The 18,822-nt window shown below is 43.4% G+C and overlaps 1 protein-coding gene across 1 annotated transcript in view; it reads left to right on the forward strand.

Moving 5' to 3' along the window:
- Window positions 1–18,822, forward strand: part of Slit3 (slit guidance ligand 3) — a 603,162-nt gene that overhangs the window by 56,784 nt on the left and 527,556 nt on the right. The window contains exon 3 of the mRNA XM_028858254.2: window positions 1,576–1,647. Within this exon, the coding sequence (XP_028714087.1) occupies window positions 1,576–1,647 (72 nt within the window). The remainder of the gene's footprint in view (window positions 1–1,575; window positions 1,648–18,822) is intronic.

Here is an 18,822-nt window from a genome sequence, read left to right on the forward strand (position 1 = left end):
ATTTATTTACTCTATTTTTATTCTTATAAGTGCTTCTGTGGTGTCGTCTTTTCTGTATTTTACAAAAAAGGAAACCGAGTCTTAAAGATGAGGACTAGCTTGCTCAATACAACACCACCATCTAGTTAAGAGGTGGGCAGAGAGGGCCCTGGGGGCTGGAAAGTTCTCCCCCTAAGCTGTGTGGTTCCCCGTGGGCAAGTTTCTTAGCTACTCTGTTCTGATCTGTTAAATGATAGACATAATGTTAAACGGCCAGGGACAGAAGTCACAGGACTGGGAGGTCTGGGAGGCTGAGGATTCTGAGGAACAGGCTGACCCTCCTGGCCCGTTACAGCAAACATACAAACGTGTTACGTGTTTGAGCCTAACAGATTACCCTTGCGTGCCCTGATAGAAGCCTCACATCGCTGACCGGCCTTCTCCTCTGTGGAAAGTCGGTATGTGCAGGGCCTACAGCTGTGCTTTTCATTCAGTAAGCAGACATGGCAGGCCATGGTGCATGGCTGGAGTGTGAGGAAGCTGGGGCCTCTTCTGTAATCCTTGGGAAGACAGGATTTCCCCAATGACACACAAAGGTTGAGCCGTAAGCCTAAAACATGCTGAAGGTTTGGGCTGTCCCGAGAGGTGGGGTCGTCGTCGTGGAAGGTCTGTTTTGGAATGGAAGGTGCACCCTTCCCAGGCCATGCTTCTGCCATTCCAGAGAAAACTGTGGCCCTTCCTAAATACCTCCTCTTCTCAAGAAACAGCCTTCAGTCACAGCTGCAAGTCCCCCAAACCCCATGCAGCCACCAAATGCAGTCCCTGTCATTTCGTGGCCCGTTTCCTACCCAGAATCCACGCATCATGCTTGCATCCCTTCCCCACTGTTCATGTTTTCCAATTTAAGCTGCCCTTTTCTCCCCCTTGGTAAGTCGTGGAAATAGATGTCTTACTGTATGGTCAACTCTTAGGGTGTGCCACATGCATGGGTCAAGCTCACTTACGCAGAGTGTTTAGGACGTCTAGTCACCTGATGGGAGAACTTAGAGATCCAGCAAAGCCTGCAGCCGGGGATAGGGATGACTTTTTAGAAGGTTGGGATGAGCCTGGCCCTGCATGAGGGAATCCCTGGGTCCAGGCTAGCTGTCATGTACACCGTGCTTTTTCACGGTGACTTGATCCTTCCTGTGAGGTTGAGCGGGGAGGGCCCTTTTCAATGAAGTATTTTTGAATCCTTGGAGGAGGGAGCTCCAAGGGAAGAGGTGTTGAATGTGCCTGCTTTCTCCAAGGAGCAGCTTTACCTCTTCCATTCTGTGCAGATTCTGCAGTGCTCGGGGGGACATTTGCTGGGAACATTCTTAAAATAGAGAGACATGGAAGCCAATCTGTCAGGTAGAAGTGTGCAGGCGGTGAAAGCCTGGTTACCGTGGCACCACACTGGGATGTAGTGAGTTTGTCCCATCAGAGTGATCCTTCCAACTGGAGGGACCCGGGGTCCTAGGAGGGGATATGGGATACAGCTGCACAGCCTTAAGGCCTCTTAGGATGCTTCCTGACCATTTTAGCCCTTGACCCTGGCTGCCTTTCTGATTCCAGGCATCTGGAAGACAATCAGGTGAGCGTCATCGAGAGAGGCGCCTTCCAGGACCTGAAGCAGCTGGAGCGATTGTAAGTAAAGCACCTTGTGTCCTTAAAAAAAAAAAAAAAAAATGTTTTCTGCATTTATTTTGTTTTGTTTTGTAAATTGGTCTTGTGGCCTTGGTAAAAACAAGTCTTCAGTGTTCAGTGAAATGTTTCCTACTCTATTTAAAGTTGCTTTGAAGCATGTTACAGAGGCACTGAGGTCCATATAAACTCTTCTAGCAAGGCTGTAGAGGCCAGCATCTGGGGCCGGATCTCTTCCTCCTGGGCTTGAGGTAGCCCTTGCTTTCCTCACATGGGGTTGCTCCCACCCAGCCCTCAGCTTCTCCTTTCCCATAGGAGTGAGCTCATGTCATGGAAGCTATGAGCAGACCCTCCCCTACTCCTCAGGCTTCTCCTCCCGGGACTCCTCCTGGTACTTGGTGGGAGAGGAAGGATGGGCGAGTGGGCGCAGCCTTCCGCAGCCTTCCGCGTGCCTGCTTCTCCGAGCGCCAGCCTGTCTCAGGAAACCCACACGTTTCCACGAGAGAACACATTGCCACTGGTTTAAAATAGGCCGCTGTTCCGACTTGATCAGAGAGAGGGTGGGCAGCAAAAGAAGCGGGGCCGGGAGTTGGATGGAGCCTCCATTTATTTTACCCATGAATGCTTTTGCAGAAAACTCTGGGGTCATTTTGATGAGGAAGGTTGCTCAGATGGTTAAGTGGGCAGCCTCACCTTTTCCTCAGTTAATCACAGCTGACAGCTCATAACATCTGGATATTTGCTTTCTGCCCTCTGAGTGGGGATTGTCCCCAAGAGCACTTAGTCATGCCGGTGGGCGGCTCTCATGGATGCCTCCCCCTGCAGCCCCATTGCCCTGACATTTCAGCTTCATTCTGTACTGGGGGCTGGGACGGCGGCAGTGCATGGCTCTGCCAGCTTACCTGGAAAAACACTGCTCTGCTTATCCGTCCTGTTGCCAAAGCTCACTTGCTTTGAGACAAGTCTCTTTTATAGAGACTTGCTCGGGTGAAATGGACTGCCCGACCCCACTTTCTTTTTTAGTGATGTGTTATCCTTGCCCCACAAAGTCATTATATCCAAGACCACTTGGCAGCGGGGAAGATCCTTGTCTCGTGGGGATTAATAGGACCCAGAAAAATGCATTCCTTTCCACTGTGGTGTGGACTCTCTCAGCCATTGTTTTCTTTTGGATCAAACTCCAGCACGGATTTTGCCATCACCAGTTTGAAAATACGACATTTATTTCTAGTAAGAGAAAAAGGTTATTTAAAAAATTACGTTATTTTTGTTTATATTTTGATCTTCGGGTTTCCTAAAATTTAAGTTCTCCTTTTTTGGACCAAAGAAAACATAATAGTATTCGTTGAACCTCGTTCCTCTCTGTGAAATAACCAACATTTACATAGAAAAATAAACACATGGTCTGGTGTGAAAAAGCTGCCTCTTGCTTAGTTTTGTGATTAGAAGGGTAAATAAATCCTTAATTTGTTAATTTCATGGTTGTTGGGAGGGAATTAGCGAGGGCTTTGGAGACACCAGGACCTGCGTGTGTGTCTCACATGTGATCAGTTCTTTTATTCTACCCCCCTGCCAAATTACAACAAGCACAACGAGGTGTCATTACCCTCATTTAGCAGATGAAGAAACAAAAGCCCACGGAGAGTAAGCCAAGGAATTGTCAGGGCTGGGTAAGATTCCAAGCCACATCTGTCTGACATCAAAGCCCACGTCCTTTCCTATCCCTGGGTTGCAGACACGAGATGAAGTGTGAGCTTTTTGCGGTGGCCCTCTCCTAGCCTCACACATACCCGTTCAGCTCCAGGGAGGCTCAGGGAAATAGTTCTGGCAAAGGTCTCTTTTCTTTGGAGTGGTGAACAAGGCCAAAATACCATGCGTGTCTGGGGAACTGAAGGGATTACAATCACTGAACAAACCTGGCTCGTTGTCTGTTTTGGTATATTAGGTGGGTAATGCTAGCCACACTACTACATAAACCCTCAAATCTCAGTGACTTAGCACAGTGGAAATTCGCTTCTAATTCCTACAAACTCACTATGGACATTCCTGTTAGCCACCCCCCTCTCTCCCAAGTACAGACTCGGAGACAGGGACCATCCATGCCCAGCTGCTGCCGTCTTTGTATCTTGGTTTGCAATGTACAAACGCATCAATTCAGCAGGTGGGGAAATGGCATGGAGCTCCGGGCAGTGGACGTTCCATGTGAGACTGAGAAGGAGTATTCCATATATATACGTTCCTGCCTCCTGTGAACTAGCCACGTAGCTATACTTAAACTCCAGGGAAGACCGACAGAAGTGACCGAGTTCTATGACGGGAGGTGGGGTTAGCTTAGTGGATAGGTAGTCAGTCTGGCTTCTGTTGCATGGGAGCTGGAGAGGTACTTGGGCAGGAAGATGGGAAGTGTCTGTCATTTGATAGGCATCAGAGTCAACAAGAAGGTAGGGGTGAGTGTGTGTGTGTGTGTAAGAGAGAGAGAGGGAGAGAGAGTGAGATAGATAGATGGTGTGTGTGTGTGTGTGTGTGTGTGTGTGTGTGAGAGAGAGAGAGAGAGAGATATGAAATGTATGTATGTGAGAGATAGATAGGTAGGTAGGTAGATAGATAGAGGGAGTGTGTGTGTGTGTGTGTGTGTGTGTGTGTGTGTGTGTGTGTGTGAGAGAGAGAGAGAGAGAGAGAGAGAGAGAGAGAGAGAGAGAGAGATGAATCCTCACTGGCGTTACTCTACTTTCTATTCAGCAGTCTGCTTTCAGTCACACTGAGTGACATGAAATAAGAAAATGCAGTATATTTGCTGTTAACCACTGAAGACGTAGATGGAGGCTGTGCTATCTGTAGCACGCTCCAGGGTCTCCTTACCCATATCTCTGTGTTGCATAATAGAATATTTTTATTGGTTCTGTTCTAAAACACAGCCTAAAAAGTAAATGGATTTGGATAATTTCCATTCTGTTTTATTCTTGGCTTGTGCTCTTGGGGACTCACTGGGAAAGAAGGGAGGTGTTAAATTTCAAGTTCCTGTTCCTCCATGAAAGGACCCCCCAGGCTGAGTTAGGTACCCCTCTCTGTTAGATCATTTCCTATTGCAGTAACAAGACACCCGAGACTGGGTACTCTATAAAGAAGAGTTGGTTTAGTTACAGTTGGGGGCTAACAACATAAAATTGGGTGACCCCATCAGCTGGGCCTCTGGTGAGGGCCCCGTTAGCCTTGCTGCATCATGATGGATGGCAGTGTGAGGGGAGCTTACATGAGAAGGAGAAATTATTTAGGGAGACAAGAAGCCAGAGAGTAACAGGGCATAGGCTTGATCTTCTTTTCTTAAAAACAAACAAACAAACAAACAAACAAACAAACAAAAAAACCAAAACTTGTTCTCAGAAGCTGAGGGTGGTGGTGCATACCTTTAATCCTAGCACTTGGGAGACAGGCAGGTGGAACTCCGTGAGTTCGAGGCCAGCCTGGTCTATGGAGCGAGTTCCAGGACAGCCAGGGCTATTTCATAGAGAAACTCTTGTCTCGAAAACCAAACAAACAAACAAACAAAACAACAGCAATGACAAGCCACACCTTGTTCTCAAGAGAACAACAAACTCTCTTTCCCATGCCAGTATCAATCTCTTATAGAAGGCGTCTGTGTGTCTGTCCCCACCCTCACCCCCACCCCCACCCCACTCCCACCACTGTGGCTCAAACACCTCTCACTTGGTCCTGCCTCTTAAAGACTCCATGGCCTGTTAATCCTGCCACATTTAGGATGAGGCTGTTGGCATATCCCACTCACACACCTTTTTAGGATAGTGGCGCATTCTTATCCCTGTCCCAAAGTGTGGGAGGCCATGTCTCCACTTTCTCTTTCAAAATTGTTTCTCTTCCAGACAGTGATTCTGTTGAGGACAGAATTATGGCTCATTTAGCTCCTCCTAGTCTTAGGAGCTCTGAACAAGGAATGAGTGTAGATACTTAAGGGATTTTTTACTAAAAATATTTGAAGTTTTATTTTATAGCAGTAGATCGAGCTGGCACTAAAATGCCCCCCTCCCCCAAGAGGATTCTTGGTGACGCCTGGAGATGTTTTTATTTTTACAGCTGAGGGTAAAGGCCAGTAGTCTGTCTGACAAAGCTAACGTACTGAGGACATCCCCCAAGAAGGAATTCTTCAACCCCAGATCTTACTGGTGCCAAAGTGAAGGCATCCTCATGATGGGATAGGTAGCCTGCTAGACACCACACATTATGACCTTGGTGTGATAGAGTATAAGTCTCAGACCATTGCTGTGAAATCTGCCTTAGCTAGACCCCAGTTTTCTTGTCTAGAACATTCTAAGAGGATGAAGCTCAGTGAAACCAGCAGGGAAACAAATAGACAAGCTCTTCCCTGAGGTAACCACCCCAGTCTCCTCAGAGTCCATGTCATGGAAGATGGGGACATGCCGTTGATTAGCCTAGATTTAAGAAACCCAGGATAGCAAGAGCAGCACAGTAGTTGGGGGAATTAAAATCGTCAAAGATCCTTTAATTATCTACAAAGTGATCATGGCGTTAATGTTTATTGCCTTATTAAAATTGAGGATGTTTGCTAGAATCAGCAGGATAGCCTCTAAAAAGCATAGTATAGAATACAATTGCCAAAGGGAGGAAGGGGGGGCAGGTCTGTGACAAACTGTATCGCTCATTCAAATGAGGGGTAAAAGGGAAGAAAAATTCCTGGAGAACAAATGGCGCAGATAGACAGTGAGGTGCTGTGTGCAGATGCCGGTGTGAGATTAGTTATACACGGATGGCTAAGCCAGCTGTGAGCACACACTGAGTGGTAGGGTAGACTGAAAGATACGTAATACTTATGTACTTTTTAAAAAGTTTATTATTTTTAATTGTGTGTATGTGTGTGTGTGTGTGCGCGCGCGCGCTATATGTTTGTTTGGGCATATGAGTGCAAGTGTCAGGATGTCCCCTGAAGCTGGAGTTATAGGTCATTGAGAGGCACCTGATATAGATGCCGGGAATTGACCTCAGGTCCCTGGCAAGAGCAGCAATATCTCTTAATCACGGAACCGTCTCTCCCACACCCCAATACTTATGTGATTTTCTAAAAATAAATTGATAAAGATGGGGGGAGGTTGGAAAATAAAAATGTAGGAAGTAGTATTTAGAAAACATCAAAAGAATGTACTGAATACAATAGTCTTCTTGTAATACAGAAACATTATTGGGTATAAAGCAGGATATTTCATACTGATAAAGTAGTAAATACAATTAATAAATACAACGAGTCTATGTATGTGAATAAAAACATAGCCTGAAAATATGTAAGACAAATATTGATAGCAATAAAGAATAAACAAGTTCATTATTAAATTTACTTCTCATTAATTAAGAAATAAAACAGGCACAATTATTAACACACAAATATTTTAATAGCAATTTTTGCAAGCCTGCTCTAATTGATGTGTAGAGAACACTGCGGGAACAACTATAAAATATTCTTTGCAAGCTCGTATGAAACTATTACACTTGATTAGAATGCAAGGCTCAGCTGGAGGTGTAAATCATTGGTGGAACACTTCCCTAGCATATGCAAGGCCCTGTTCAGTCCTCAGTATGGCGGGGTGGGGAATGGGGGCGAGGGAGGGATGGAGGGAGGGAGGGAGGGAGGGAGGAATTGTGATAAGATAAAGGGAGAAGAAGGGGTGAGGGAGGAGGGGGTTAAGAGTGGGGAGGCAGCCTCAACAAGTCCCAGAGGACTGAAATCTTGTGGACCGTGTTCTGTAACAAGAGAAAAAATTTTAAAAATCAGTAAGGAATCTGTAAGCAGACCATTTCAAAATGTTTGTAACTGAGTCATGTATTTATAAATACCTTTTGACCCAGAGAACATGCTCCAATGGGATTAGGACATGTATTTCCTGAATGTTTAAGAAAGATGTGGCTGGGCAGTGGTGGCGCACACCTTTAATCCCAGCACTTGGGAGGCAGAGGCAGGCGGATCTCTGTGAGTTCAGCCAGCCTGGTCTACAGAGTGAGATGCAGGACAGGCACCAAAACTACACAGAGAAACCCTGTCTCGAAAAAACAAGAAAAAAAAAAGACGTGATAATGTTATTGGATATAAATTACACCAAAACTCCAAGGCTACACACACACACACACACACACACACACACACACACACACACACACACACACATTTTTTCCCTCTGCTCTGCCAGGTCATCCCAGCCACATAGACTGACACCTCTGAAACCATGTGCCAAATAAGTAGCTCCATAGATGTTCATCAGGCACATAGTCACAGCTACACAAAAAGTAAAGGCCACAGTGGGGAATCTGAGGAAATTGTCCCAAATTATATATTTCCGTTTGCCTCTTCATAACAATTGTGAAGTCATTGTTATAAGATGGGGGGCGGGTAAAGACTTGGGACACTCTGGCCCCTTTAAACTCTTCCAGCTCCTGAAAACAAGGCTTTCTCCACGCTCCAGGAAAAGCTCGGCATCAACATAATAGTTTTTGAAATAGTAGATCATCAGAGAGGGAGGGAGAATTTCTCAGAAAGTTCCAGAAGCTACCAGAGGAGCCAGATCTTGGAAACCCCAAGACTGTGTTTTTCGTTGTCATTTACAACAAAATAGGGCTGAACTTTAGCGGTCTGAAGATGCAAGATATCTTTTCCTTGCCCTTCCTCCTAAAATTTCAAGGAAATTTATATCACTTAAGAAATGAGCAAACAAGCCAGATGTAATGGCTCACACCTTTAATCCCAGCACTTGGGAGACAGAGTGGGAGCTCTGTGAGTTCAAACCTAGCCTGCTCTATGTAACAAATTTCAGGCCAGCAAAGGCTGCATAGTGGAGTGGAGGGGAGGGGAGGGGAGAGAAAGAAAAACGATTAATACTGAAGTTTATGCAAAGTTGTTTTAATTAGAAAAATAAAGATAATATGGGGCATAATCACCTCCCTAGAAACAGTGAAAATATACAAAAATACCCATAGAGCAAATAACAACTAGGATTGAAGAGCTGTTCAAAACTAGCTATAAGAATTAAGGTCCTGGAAATTATTAAATAATATAACCATAATGTCTTAAAACTCAGAAATGGCATGACTAGAGAAAAGCAAGATTTGAAAGGAGGGGTAAGGAACTCTAGAAGGAATTTAGAAATAAGAGAAGCATTTCACAATGAATATTGCCAGTACTGTCTGAAAAGACCAGCTGTCAGGATGACACTCCCCAGCGCCATGTCTTACTACAAAGCCATAGTAATCAAGACAAGATGAGATTGGTGGAATAGTGGAGCACAACTCAGTGGAGTATCCCAGAAGTACACCCACATGAACAGAATCAATTGATTTTTTTTTTTTTATGACGTTTCAAAGTTCAGTGGAGAGAGAAGTCTTTTCAACAGGCAGTGCTGGGGAAATAAAAATATCCATATGCAGAGGAATAAAACACTGCTCCCCTTTACATCTTACACTGAAGCATTTGGTGTTTGCTCTGTTATATCATCTTGCTCTGGTCTGACCTCTTTCATGCCTCCATGCATCCCTTTGAGAATGGAAACGATTGTTGTCCATGCGTGTTGGTATTGTGTAAGGGTTTTTTTTTTATATCATCATTATTATTACTTTATCTGGGCTAACAGCTATATTGCTTTGAGTCTCAGAAGAGATTTTGGACTTCGGAATCATGTTGGTTCTGTTGAAGACTACAGGAACATTTGGAGTTGGACTGTTGTAGTTTGCACTGGGAAATGGCTGTGAGCCCTGGAGTTAGGAGTGGAATGTTAGGGTTTGGGTGGGGATTGCTCCCCAGAGGCTGTTGTGTTTGAGCACTCGGTTGCCAGTGGTGTCACTGTTTTGGGAAACTGTGGAACCTTTACAAGGTCTGACCCAACAGGGAAGAAGTGGTTGAAAAATAAAAGGGGTAGGGCCTTGTGGTTATAGCCTGTCCTACCTCTACCCCAAGCCTACCCTACCTCTCCCCGGTTCTTGGCCTGCTGAGACATGACCAGGTAGCCTCACGCTCTTGCTGCCACAGCCAGAGCCACTCCCCTGTCCCTGCCTTCGTCACCACTGCTGACTGTATCCTCAGTCAGTGAGTGAAAACAATTCCTTTATCCCTAGAAATCTAGTAAAGAAATAGCGCCCCCCCCAACATGGACGAAAGCGTCAAACATGTCTTTCCCAAAGAAAACATATAAGGTATGCCCATTTTGGAAGATGGTTTAGTGGTTCCTTACAAAGATAAACACTGTGTTATTGTAACAGAAGTTGCTAGGAACTAGTGGAAGAAGTGGAGGTTGAATAGAAAGATCATCGTCAGGACAAGGGCTGGGTGTGTGACGTGTTGCTGTGTGACCCCGCAGTGGTGACTCAGGAGAAGCGCCGTGCATTTGTCAGAACCCACAAACTTTAGAGCACAAGGAGTGAACTTTAAAGAATGCCAGTTTTAAAAAAAAGTCACTGTGGAAAGTGACTGCAGGCTTGATGAATGGATGTATCAATCACATGGAAAGTGATGGACTGCGATTCTATGGAGGTAGCTTTGAAATGAATGAAATCCATAAGATGGAAGCCAAAAGGAGCCACACAAAAGAGCTGTACTTTAGTTGATAAATTTGTTTCCCACGGGGCATAGATTAATAATTTATAAACCACAAGGCATGGACACTGTGATTGAATGATGAATGTTGGATGGTGGGACACGTCTTGTTGTTGAAATATATGGTCTGAGACAAATATGGAGAATATTAGAATGAACCTTTAGTAAATGGAATAGAGTTGGGGACATAAGTATGAATTCATGATTAACCTAATGTGTGGACTTGCAGTTAATATAATTGAGTAGAAACAGAAATGTCCATTAAAATGTGTATATACAGGAGTGAGTGAGTGTGTGTGTGTGTGTGTGTGTGTGTGTGTGTGTGTGAGATTTCTGTCAACAAGGGGATATAAAAGCAACAACAATGTAGTATCAATGTGTATGCCTAGCTCTTGGATCTTGGTGTGTGATGCTATTCTCAATAGGATTAATGTGCCTTGGAGAAATGGTTGATTCTAGGACTAGAGCATGACATATGTTATGCCATAAAGGACATACTTGAGACAAAACAAAAACAAACAAACAAGCAAACAAACAAACAAAAAGGACGACAATGGATTGAACTGAATATTTCAAAATAACTAGTAGAAAGGATTTTAAGTATTCCCAACACAAATGTCTGAAGTAATGGATCTCATCCCAGTGCTCAAGATCAGCATCAACAGCGACAAGTTGCCTTTGTGCCTTTGATATGGAGTGAAGAAAAAAATACTGTATTTGTGATCTCCCTAAAAATTTATTATCTTAATTTAAAAATGGAAAAATCTGTTGAAATGTAAGTGAAAGGTATTCTACAAACACTCGAGGAGACCTTGCCGTGTTTGGATAAGTGTTTCCACAAAGAGCCTTGTATTACGCTCTGCCTCTCTTGACTTCCCTACTGGGAGATGGCGAACCTTCTTGGAGGTGGGACCTCATAAGAGGTCTTTGGAACTTTGGGGGAGTCCCATGAAGCATTTTTTGGACCACAGTCACTCTCAATTCTCTCCTTACTCCAGGACTCCGGAGGTGAGTGGCTTGCTCTCTCGCAGTGTCCCACCCAAAATGTGGGAACACTCCATCTTGCAATGTGAACTCTAGACTGTGATGCAATGTAACCTTTTCTGTTCATCGGTATTTATCTTGGGCATTTTGTTATAGTGATGGTAAACCAATAGAACCCTCTTCAAAACTGTTAGAATTATCAAAAACAAGAGAAGAGAATTTGTCACAGCCGAAGATAGCTCAGAGATAAGAGGACTAAATGAATGTGACATCTCAGACAGGAACCTGGAACAATCATAATGAAAGGGCATAAACCAAAATTGTGGACATGTGAGGAAAAAAAACTATTGACTTTAGTTAATGGTGTATTAATAGTGTTTAACAATGATAAATGTATTACTCTAATTTCTCTTATTAACATTATCAATATATTATTATTACTAGGAGAAATTAGGTATGGACTATATGGAATGCTTGGTACAGTTTCCCAACATAAATGCAAATCCATACCTATTTTCATAACTAAAATTTATTTTTTAGAAACTGACCCTTCCAAACTATGCTTTAATTGTAGATGTGTGAACAAAAAAATATTAATGTGGAAGTAGGGGTGAAGTCAGGGCCTTTGGCATTCTGAGTGAACACTCTACCACAGAACTGCATTCCCAACCCCAAACAAATGCTTTTTAAAATGAAAACACATGAACATAGACTGAATTCAAGAACAAATAATTGTAATGAGTGATGCTTTAAAAGAAATGGAAGATAGAAGGTATTTTGAAATCCACAGGCAATTACTGTAGAACTAAAAAGGCCTTAAGGAAAACCAGTAGAGATAGACGTTGGGCAGAGTTCTTTTAACAGTAATAGTGTGAATCTGAGGAAGAAAACTAAAATAATGGAAGAAAAATAATAGTGTAGAGAACTTCTATTATTCCAAAGAAGATTTCTTTAAATAACAGATGGCTTGAAAGTCCATACTGAAAGGACACAGAATGCCTTGAAAGTCAAAACCAAACAGTCTAATAAAATTAATGCATTTAAAGGAAGAATTCTCTACACATTCAGCCAGTGAGAGACTTATAGTGAAAATAAAGCCAGATTTCCAGCATCTTTTCCGATGCCAAAATTTTTTTTGCCAGAATATTACTGAAAGACTTTATTTAAGGAAATAAACTGTGAACCATGGCCTGACTGCTCAGCTGTATTGACATTCAAGTGCAGTGGCTGCAGGCTAGCAGGACGATTCCAGACCCCGGCACGTTTCTCCCGTGCAATGCTTCCTCAGGAGTCCCTGAAAGAACAAGGTTCATGTAACCAGAGCCCAAGGAGGACCGCGAGACCACATCTGCATGCGCAGTGAAGCAGAGACTGAGGCAGGCTCTCGTGTGTCTCGGAACGATATGCCCTCTCTGTGGTTCTGGATGGCCACTGCTTTTTTTCTAAGTTATGGTATCTCAAAATGCCCAAGGTTATTAACTTACAAAGAAGAAGGGCTTATTTTGGCTCACAGTTTGGGAAGTTCCAGTCTGTGGTTGATTGCTGTCCGTGGGCCCATATCAAGGCCACATATCATAGCAGGAGAGTGTGGCAGACCCAAACTTCTCACCACCTGGCTAGGAAGATAGGAAGGGGGTGGGGTGGGGGTGGGGGAGAAGTGGGGGTAGGTCTCACAGTTACTTTCAAGAGCAACTCTGAATGACCTCAAGGCCCAGCACTAGACCCTATCTCAAAGGTTCTGCCGTCTTCAGTAATGACATCCTGGAGATCAAGCATTAACATACAGGACTTGGCCAGACAACCAATGTCCATACAGTAGTATTGGCTAAATTGACAGTATTCTAGGAACCTGATGTGTTTAGACTCACCTAAGGGGAGAAATCTGGGTCCCTCATCATAGGCACTAGGATATGACATGGAAAAAAAAAATCAGCTTTTACTATTTCCGAGCTAACAATGTAATTCATCATATTTACAAAATAAATGAGAGAAGTCATTTCATTTTCTTAGATAAAGAAAAATCCTTTAATACAGGTCAGAACTGGTTTGTGACTTAAAAGCATTTGATCCATAAGGACAAAACAGAACTTAAAAAACAACAAAGCTCGAGGCTATTGAGGAGATACTGTAAACCTGTTTTTTAGGCAAAGCAGGCAGCTTCCATAATGATCTCCATTCTTGGTCCTAGCTATGAAAGAAGAAAAAAAAAACCCAAATAAGTGAAGGGAAGGAAGATAGGGGAAAATAAATGAAGAGAAAACGTGGAGGAGACCATGTAACCAAGGAAAATAAGTGAACAGCATTATGCCCAGATAACGTGACCAAGTACATGGAACATACAAAATAATCTGCAAGTAAATTTTGAGAATCTCAGTCAATTCTGAAGCTCACTGGACACAGAGTTAATGTCCTAGAAAAATCAATATAGCATTCTGTGTTTCACCAACTCAGTTTTAAAATGTAGTATTTACAATGGCACCAGAAATATTAACTACCTAAGAGCTGGTCTAAGGAAAGGTGTGCGTATCTACCTTCACACTGACCAAGGTGGCTGCACTGCATGAGAGATGTTAGAGGTCTGGGGAAAAGGCAGACGTGGCAGTTCTCTCCAAACTGCTAGCTAGATGGATGAGCACGGCCCTCCTCCAAGTGCCGGGGGGCTACTGTGCAAATTGTTAAGATCATCCTGAAGTTTGTAGTGAAGAGGAGATGATCCTGAAGACTCGGGTGTGGAACAGTACTGGATTTGGAGAAGATGGCAACCCTGTGAGGCAGCTGAGGATGGTTTGCATAATATGTTGTGCTAGAGAAATTGGAAAACTGTCCATATGTAAAACTGTCTTCACAACCTGCCTCATGTCAGTCAAAATCAGTTGTGAGTGGGTTGCAGATTTAGAGGTGAAGGCCAAAATACTCACACCTCTAGAAAACAACAGGATATCTTTATAGCCTTGCAGTAGTTGGTACTTCCTAACCAGACCACAAAGGGCCCTGAACTTCAAGAATGAAGTAGATAATTTGCTTATGTTAAAACAAGTAACATTTGTTCATCTGGATACATTATTGTAAAGCCAGGGAAAATTGTGTCACGGTGTGAGTGAAGAGATTGGTTAATGGGAGAGGAATTATTTTGACAATTGATAAGAATGCCTACAAATCAATAAGAAGACAATCAACCTAGTAAAGAAAGGGGCTAAACTTTGAAAATCCATCTGGAGGCTTCTCAGGAAGCCGAAAATAACACTGCCCTATGACTCAGCTACGGTGCTCCCGGGCATCTACCCGGAAGACTGTCTCCCCTGTCACAGGGATACCTGCTCATCCATATCCATCGCTGCTCTGTTCACAATAGCTGGGAAAAAGAGACAGCCTAGATGCCCAACAGCTGGTGACGGGGTGAGGAAGATGTGGTACATAAATACTCAGATGGGAAGAAAAATGAAATTAGCCAGAAAATGGATGGAACTGGAAAAACTAATCTACGCGAGACCCCAAAGGACAAATGCTCCATCTTCTCTCTCATGTGATGATCCTAGCTTCAGTATTCTAGTATGGTGGAGTATCTGAGCAAGGCAGGAAATAGGGTCAGGGAGAGGCTAAGGAGGGGATCATAGAATACAGGTAAAAAGAAAGTAAGATGCAGAATACTGTGGATGGAAAGATTTAGTTGGGGAGGGAGGTGGGATATGGGAAGATGAGGATACAGGATGAGGGGAGGATTAACTGCTTATCGATAAAGGAAGAGAGATGAAACCATTTGGATAGCAAGAGATCCCCACCTGTGCAACAATAGCTTGACTCTTGGAGAGGGTGACCAACTCCCCTCTGAGTAGATTCAAGACTCGCTCTACATGGGGGTGTGAGGGAACCAGTGGGAGAGAGGAGAGAGGAGGGAGGGAGGTAGGGAGGGAGGAAGGGGAGAGAGAGAGAGAGAGAGAGAGAGAGAGAGAGAGAGAGAGAGAGAGAGAGAGACACAAAGTGGCTAAGAATTTTGAATAGACAGTTCTCACAAAGATATCCAAATGGCCCAACCATGACACATAAAGTTGCTTCATCTTCAGGGGGTTGTGGAATAAACCACAGTGTGTGACACACTCATGAGACTGACTAAAACTTACAATGCTAGTTGTTGATGAGTGAAATGATCACCCTTGTTATATCCTACCGTGATAGTAATTGATAGAATTATTCTAGAACACTGACACTCTCAGGTGAATCTGAATGTGTACATAGTCCAAGATCCTACAGTTCAGTTCCCGGGTGTGTACCCCACAATATGTCCTGTACAAATATGTTCATATTAGCATTGCCTTTGGTAGCCCCAAACTGGAAACAAGCCAAATGCTTACCAGCTGTAGAGTAAATAGAACCCATGGCACATCCCTTCAGTGCAGTCGACTAAGGAAATGGAAAAATGACACACAGGAAAACTACTGCTACCTTTCATGACACGATGCATTTCAGAAATGTAATGACTGACAAAACTAGGCGTGAACGCTCTGTAGGAAGTGATTACATTTATGTCAGTTTAGAAACAGGTGAAAACTGATCTGTAGCTAGAGTTTTCCTGCCTGGCCCACAGTCAGGACAAATCTCTGTCACCTGCCAGTCCCACAGCTGCTCAGACCCAACCAAGTAAACACAGAGACTTATATTGCTTACAAACTGTATGGCCGTGGCAGGCTTCTTGCTAACTGTTCTTATAGCTTAAATTAATCCATTTCCATAAATCTATACCTTGCCATGTGGCTCGTGGCTTACCAGCGTCTTCACATGCTGCTTGTCATGGTGGCGGCTGGCAGTGACTCCCTCCGCCTTCCTGTTCTTTCTTTTCTCCTCTGTTAATCCCGCCTATACTTCCTGCCTAGCCACTGGCCAATCAGTGTTTTATTTATTGACCAATCAGAGTAATTTGACATACAGACCCTCCCACAGCACTGATCTACGGTTTGAAATCAGGCAAATGGTTAGCAGCAGAAATCGGTGAGTCAAAGCCAGCATTTGGGGTGTGTGTGTCTTTACTCAAAGTGGAGTCTTCACTGGATTAAAATTCTTCAGGCTGTACAGTTTTGATTGGTGGATTATTCTTCAAAAATAATTTCAAAAGAAGTAAGAGCTAGAACAACTAAACTGAATATATGGCTCACAGTGGAAGGACTGTATGAAATAAAACTTGGAGAGAGATACAAACCTGGAGTGCTAGAATGTTAGGAAATTGCCATTGACTTAAAGCATGACAATGGTACTCTAGGTCCTTTGGAGAACCTCCTTAACTTTTTGAAAGGAATACCATACTCCTTAGGGGTCAGTGTCCTGATGTCTGTAGTTTGCATTAAAATGGTTCAGTAAAAATACAAATAAATAATGAAATGAAAATCATCATTGAAAACCCAAGTGATGGATATGTAAATAACAATAACATTTTAAAACGTTGTATCTTTAAATCTTTCTTTCAATTATCCCATTCTTTGTACAGAGAGAAAAAAATTGTGGAGATCAGAAAGTTAAAATAACTTGCCATGTGGGATTTGAATCCATGACTATTCTGGATCCATGTGCTGGGAAAAGAAAACACAGCCTTCAGGAGCTGGAAGGAGATTGAGATACTGTATTATCCAATTTCCTCCTTTTACAGAAAAGGAAGCAGGCTAGAGAGGAATTTGACTTGCATGAAATTTTAATGCAGCATGCAGGGTTTGAAAATATGAGTTGCCTTGGTTTTTGATGTTTTTCCAAAGAGCAGAAAAACTGTGGTGTATTTAACCCTAACCAGAGTTCACAGTCACTCTTTAATTAGTTGTGATACAAATAGATTATGTATATTTAAATTCCTATGGGTGGCAAATATATTCTTTCATTAAATGGCTGCTGTTCTCTTCCTCCCAGTGGTGAGAATCCTGCTTGCCCCACCCATGCCAATATATGTGATACTTCTCTATTGACCACTCAGAGGTCAGACACCCAACAGCCCATGAATGTGGCCTATCCCTCATTCAGTACCATGATCAGAGCCTACCCCTTGTTGTTAAGTCAGAATCATGGATAGACTTTTCTTTGTAAAATTTATCGCCTGTGGTGTCCACACTTAAATTACCCCAAGATTACAAGACCCTTTGGGTGTGGTTTGTAAGCTACCAACAGCACATGCCACTGCGGGTGGATGCTTTCCAGTTGTTTTATTCTATTAGTCTTTATTTTTAAAAAATATTCTCATTTTGGAATTTATTTTCTTTCAGCCCTTAGGAATTTTAAATCAGAAGGGAAGCCATAAAACTAAGAAATATGAAAATAGATATTAAATCTAAGTGTGGTAATAGTAGTTAGGGGGAGGATCGTTGTCATCTTCAGGCATCAAGTGTTTTGATGTCTAAAAACCATTTTACGGTGGTTCAGTAAAGGAAACAGACACAACAAAGGGAAAACAAATGGCAGGCCCCAGCCAAGCAGCCCTGTGGGAACTCCTATGTATCCCTTGAGGGTACTGGGATGGTAAAGAAGAACTTGTCGGAAGACTTCCGCCTGTGGAACCTTCAGATACCATTCAGAAGCTGTCTCCCTCCAGAACAAAGCAGAAATCCGGGCCCAGCGCGGGAAGATTTTACGATCTGGGGAGGAAGAAAGTGTGGCAGGACAGTGGGAACACCGGTCCTGGAGTCCCAGCCCGTACTCACTGGCTGTTTGACCTTAGGCAGATTAACGGACCTTGGTGTCTTGTCTATAAAATACCCATCTATATATATCATATAGTTGAGAGAACTAGATGGCATCCATGGAAAGCATTTAGGAGGTGTCTGGCTCATAGTAAATGCTTAAAAGCATTTTGCTGTAGCCTCTGAGGCAGGACTGAAAAAAAAAAGAGACTGATTATATGTTTCTGAGAAATTGTAAGACAGGGATCTTCATCTAAGGGCATTTTCAAAGCTTTTTCCAGCAATTTCCTCTCACAGACAAAACCCACAGCAGCTCATCCACCCCTAGAGAGGGGACAGCAGGCAATGATGTCATCCTGGGTATTATGACTGTTCACTTGCATTAACCGAGTAGCCACTGCCCACTAAGTACTCTGTTAGCACTCACAAGAGGAGACCCTGGAACATGCCCTAAAGGATCCCATAGTCCACTAGGAAGGCAACTCTATACTCACATACCTTTCACCCTGGCAGACACCAAACCCGTGAGAGTGTGGAGTATGTGAAGCTGTCCGTGGGGGGACAGGAAGGCTTCACCAGCTCTTGAACAGTCTTTAGAGTCAGATAGGCGCACACTAGTTGCCACCATCATGCCAAAGATAATGCATCTGAGGGCTCTCAGGAAGGAAAAGGGCAAGAGCACCAATGACTCTTCTCTAGAAGTTTCTGGATGCTTCTAGACATGCTGATTTGGTTAGGGTCTTTATGGGTACTAGCCTAACATTTAAAAATGAACATGATTGGGGCTGGAGAGGTGGCTCAAAGGTTAAAAATGAACATGATCGTTGGCTACCATGTGGGTGCTAGGAACCGAACCCAGGTCACCTGCAAGAGCAGGCAACGCGCTTAACTGCTTTGCTATCTCTACAGGCCCTAGAGTGGGCTTTTAAATAGTTTTGTTTC

This window comes from Peromyscus leucopus, chromosome 8b (genome assembly GCF_004664715.2).
Source record: "Peromyscus leucopus breed LL Stock chromosome 8b, UCI_PerLeu_2.1, whole genome shotgun sequence".
In the NCBI taxonomy this organism is placed as follows: domain Eukaryota; kingdom Metazoa; phylum Chordata; class Mammalia; order Rodentia; family Cricetidae; genus Peromyscus; species Peromyscus leucopus.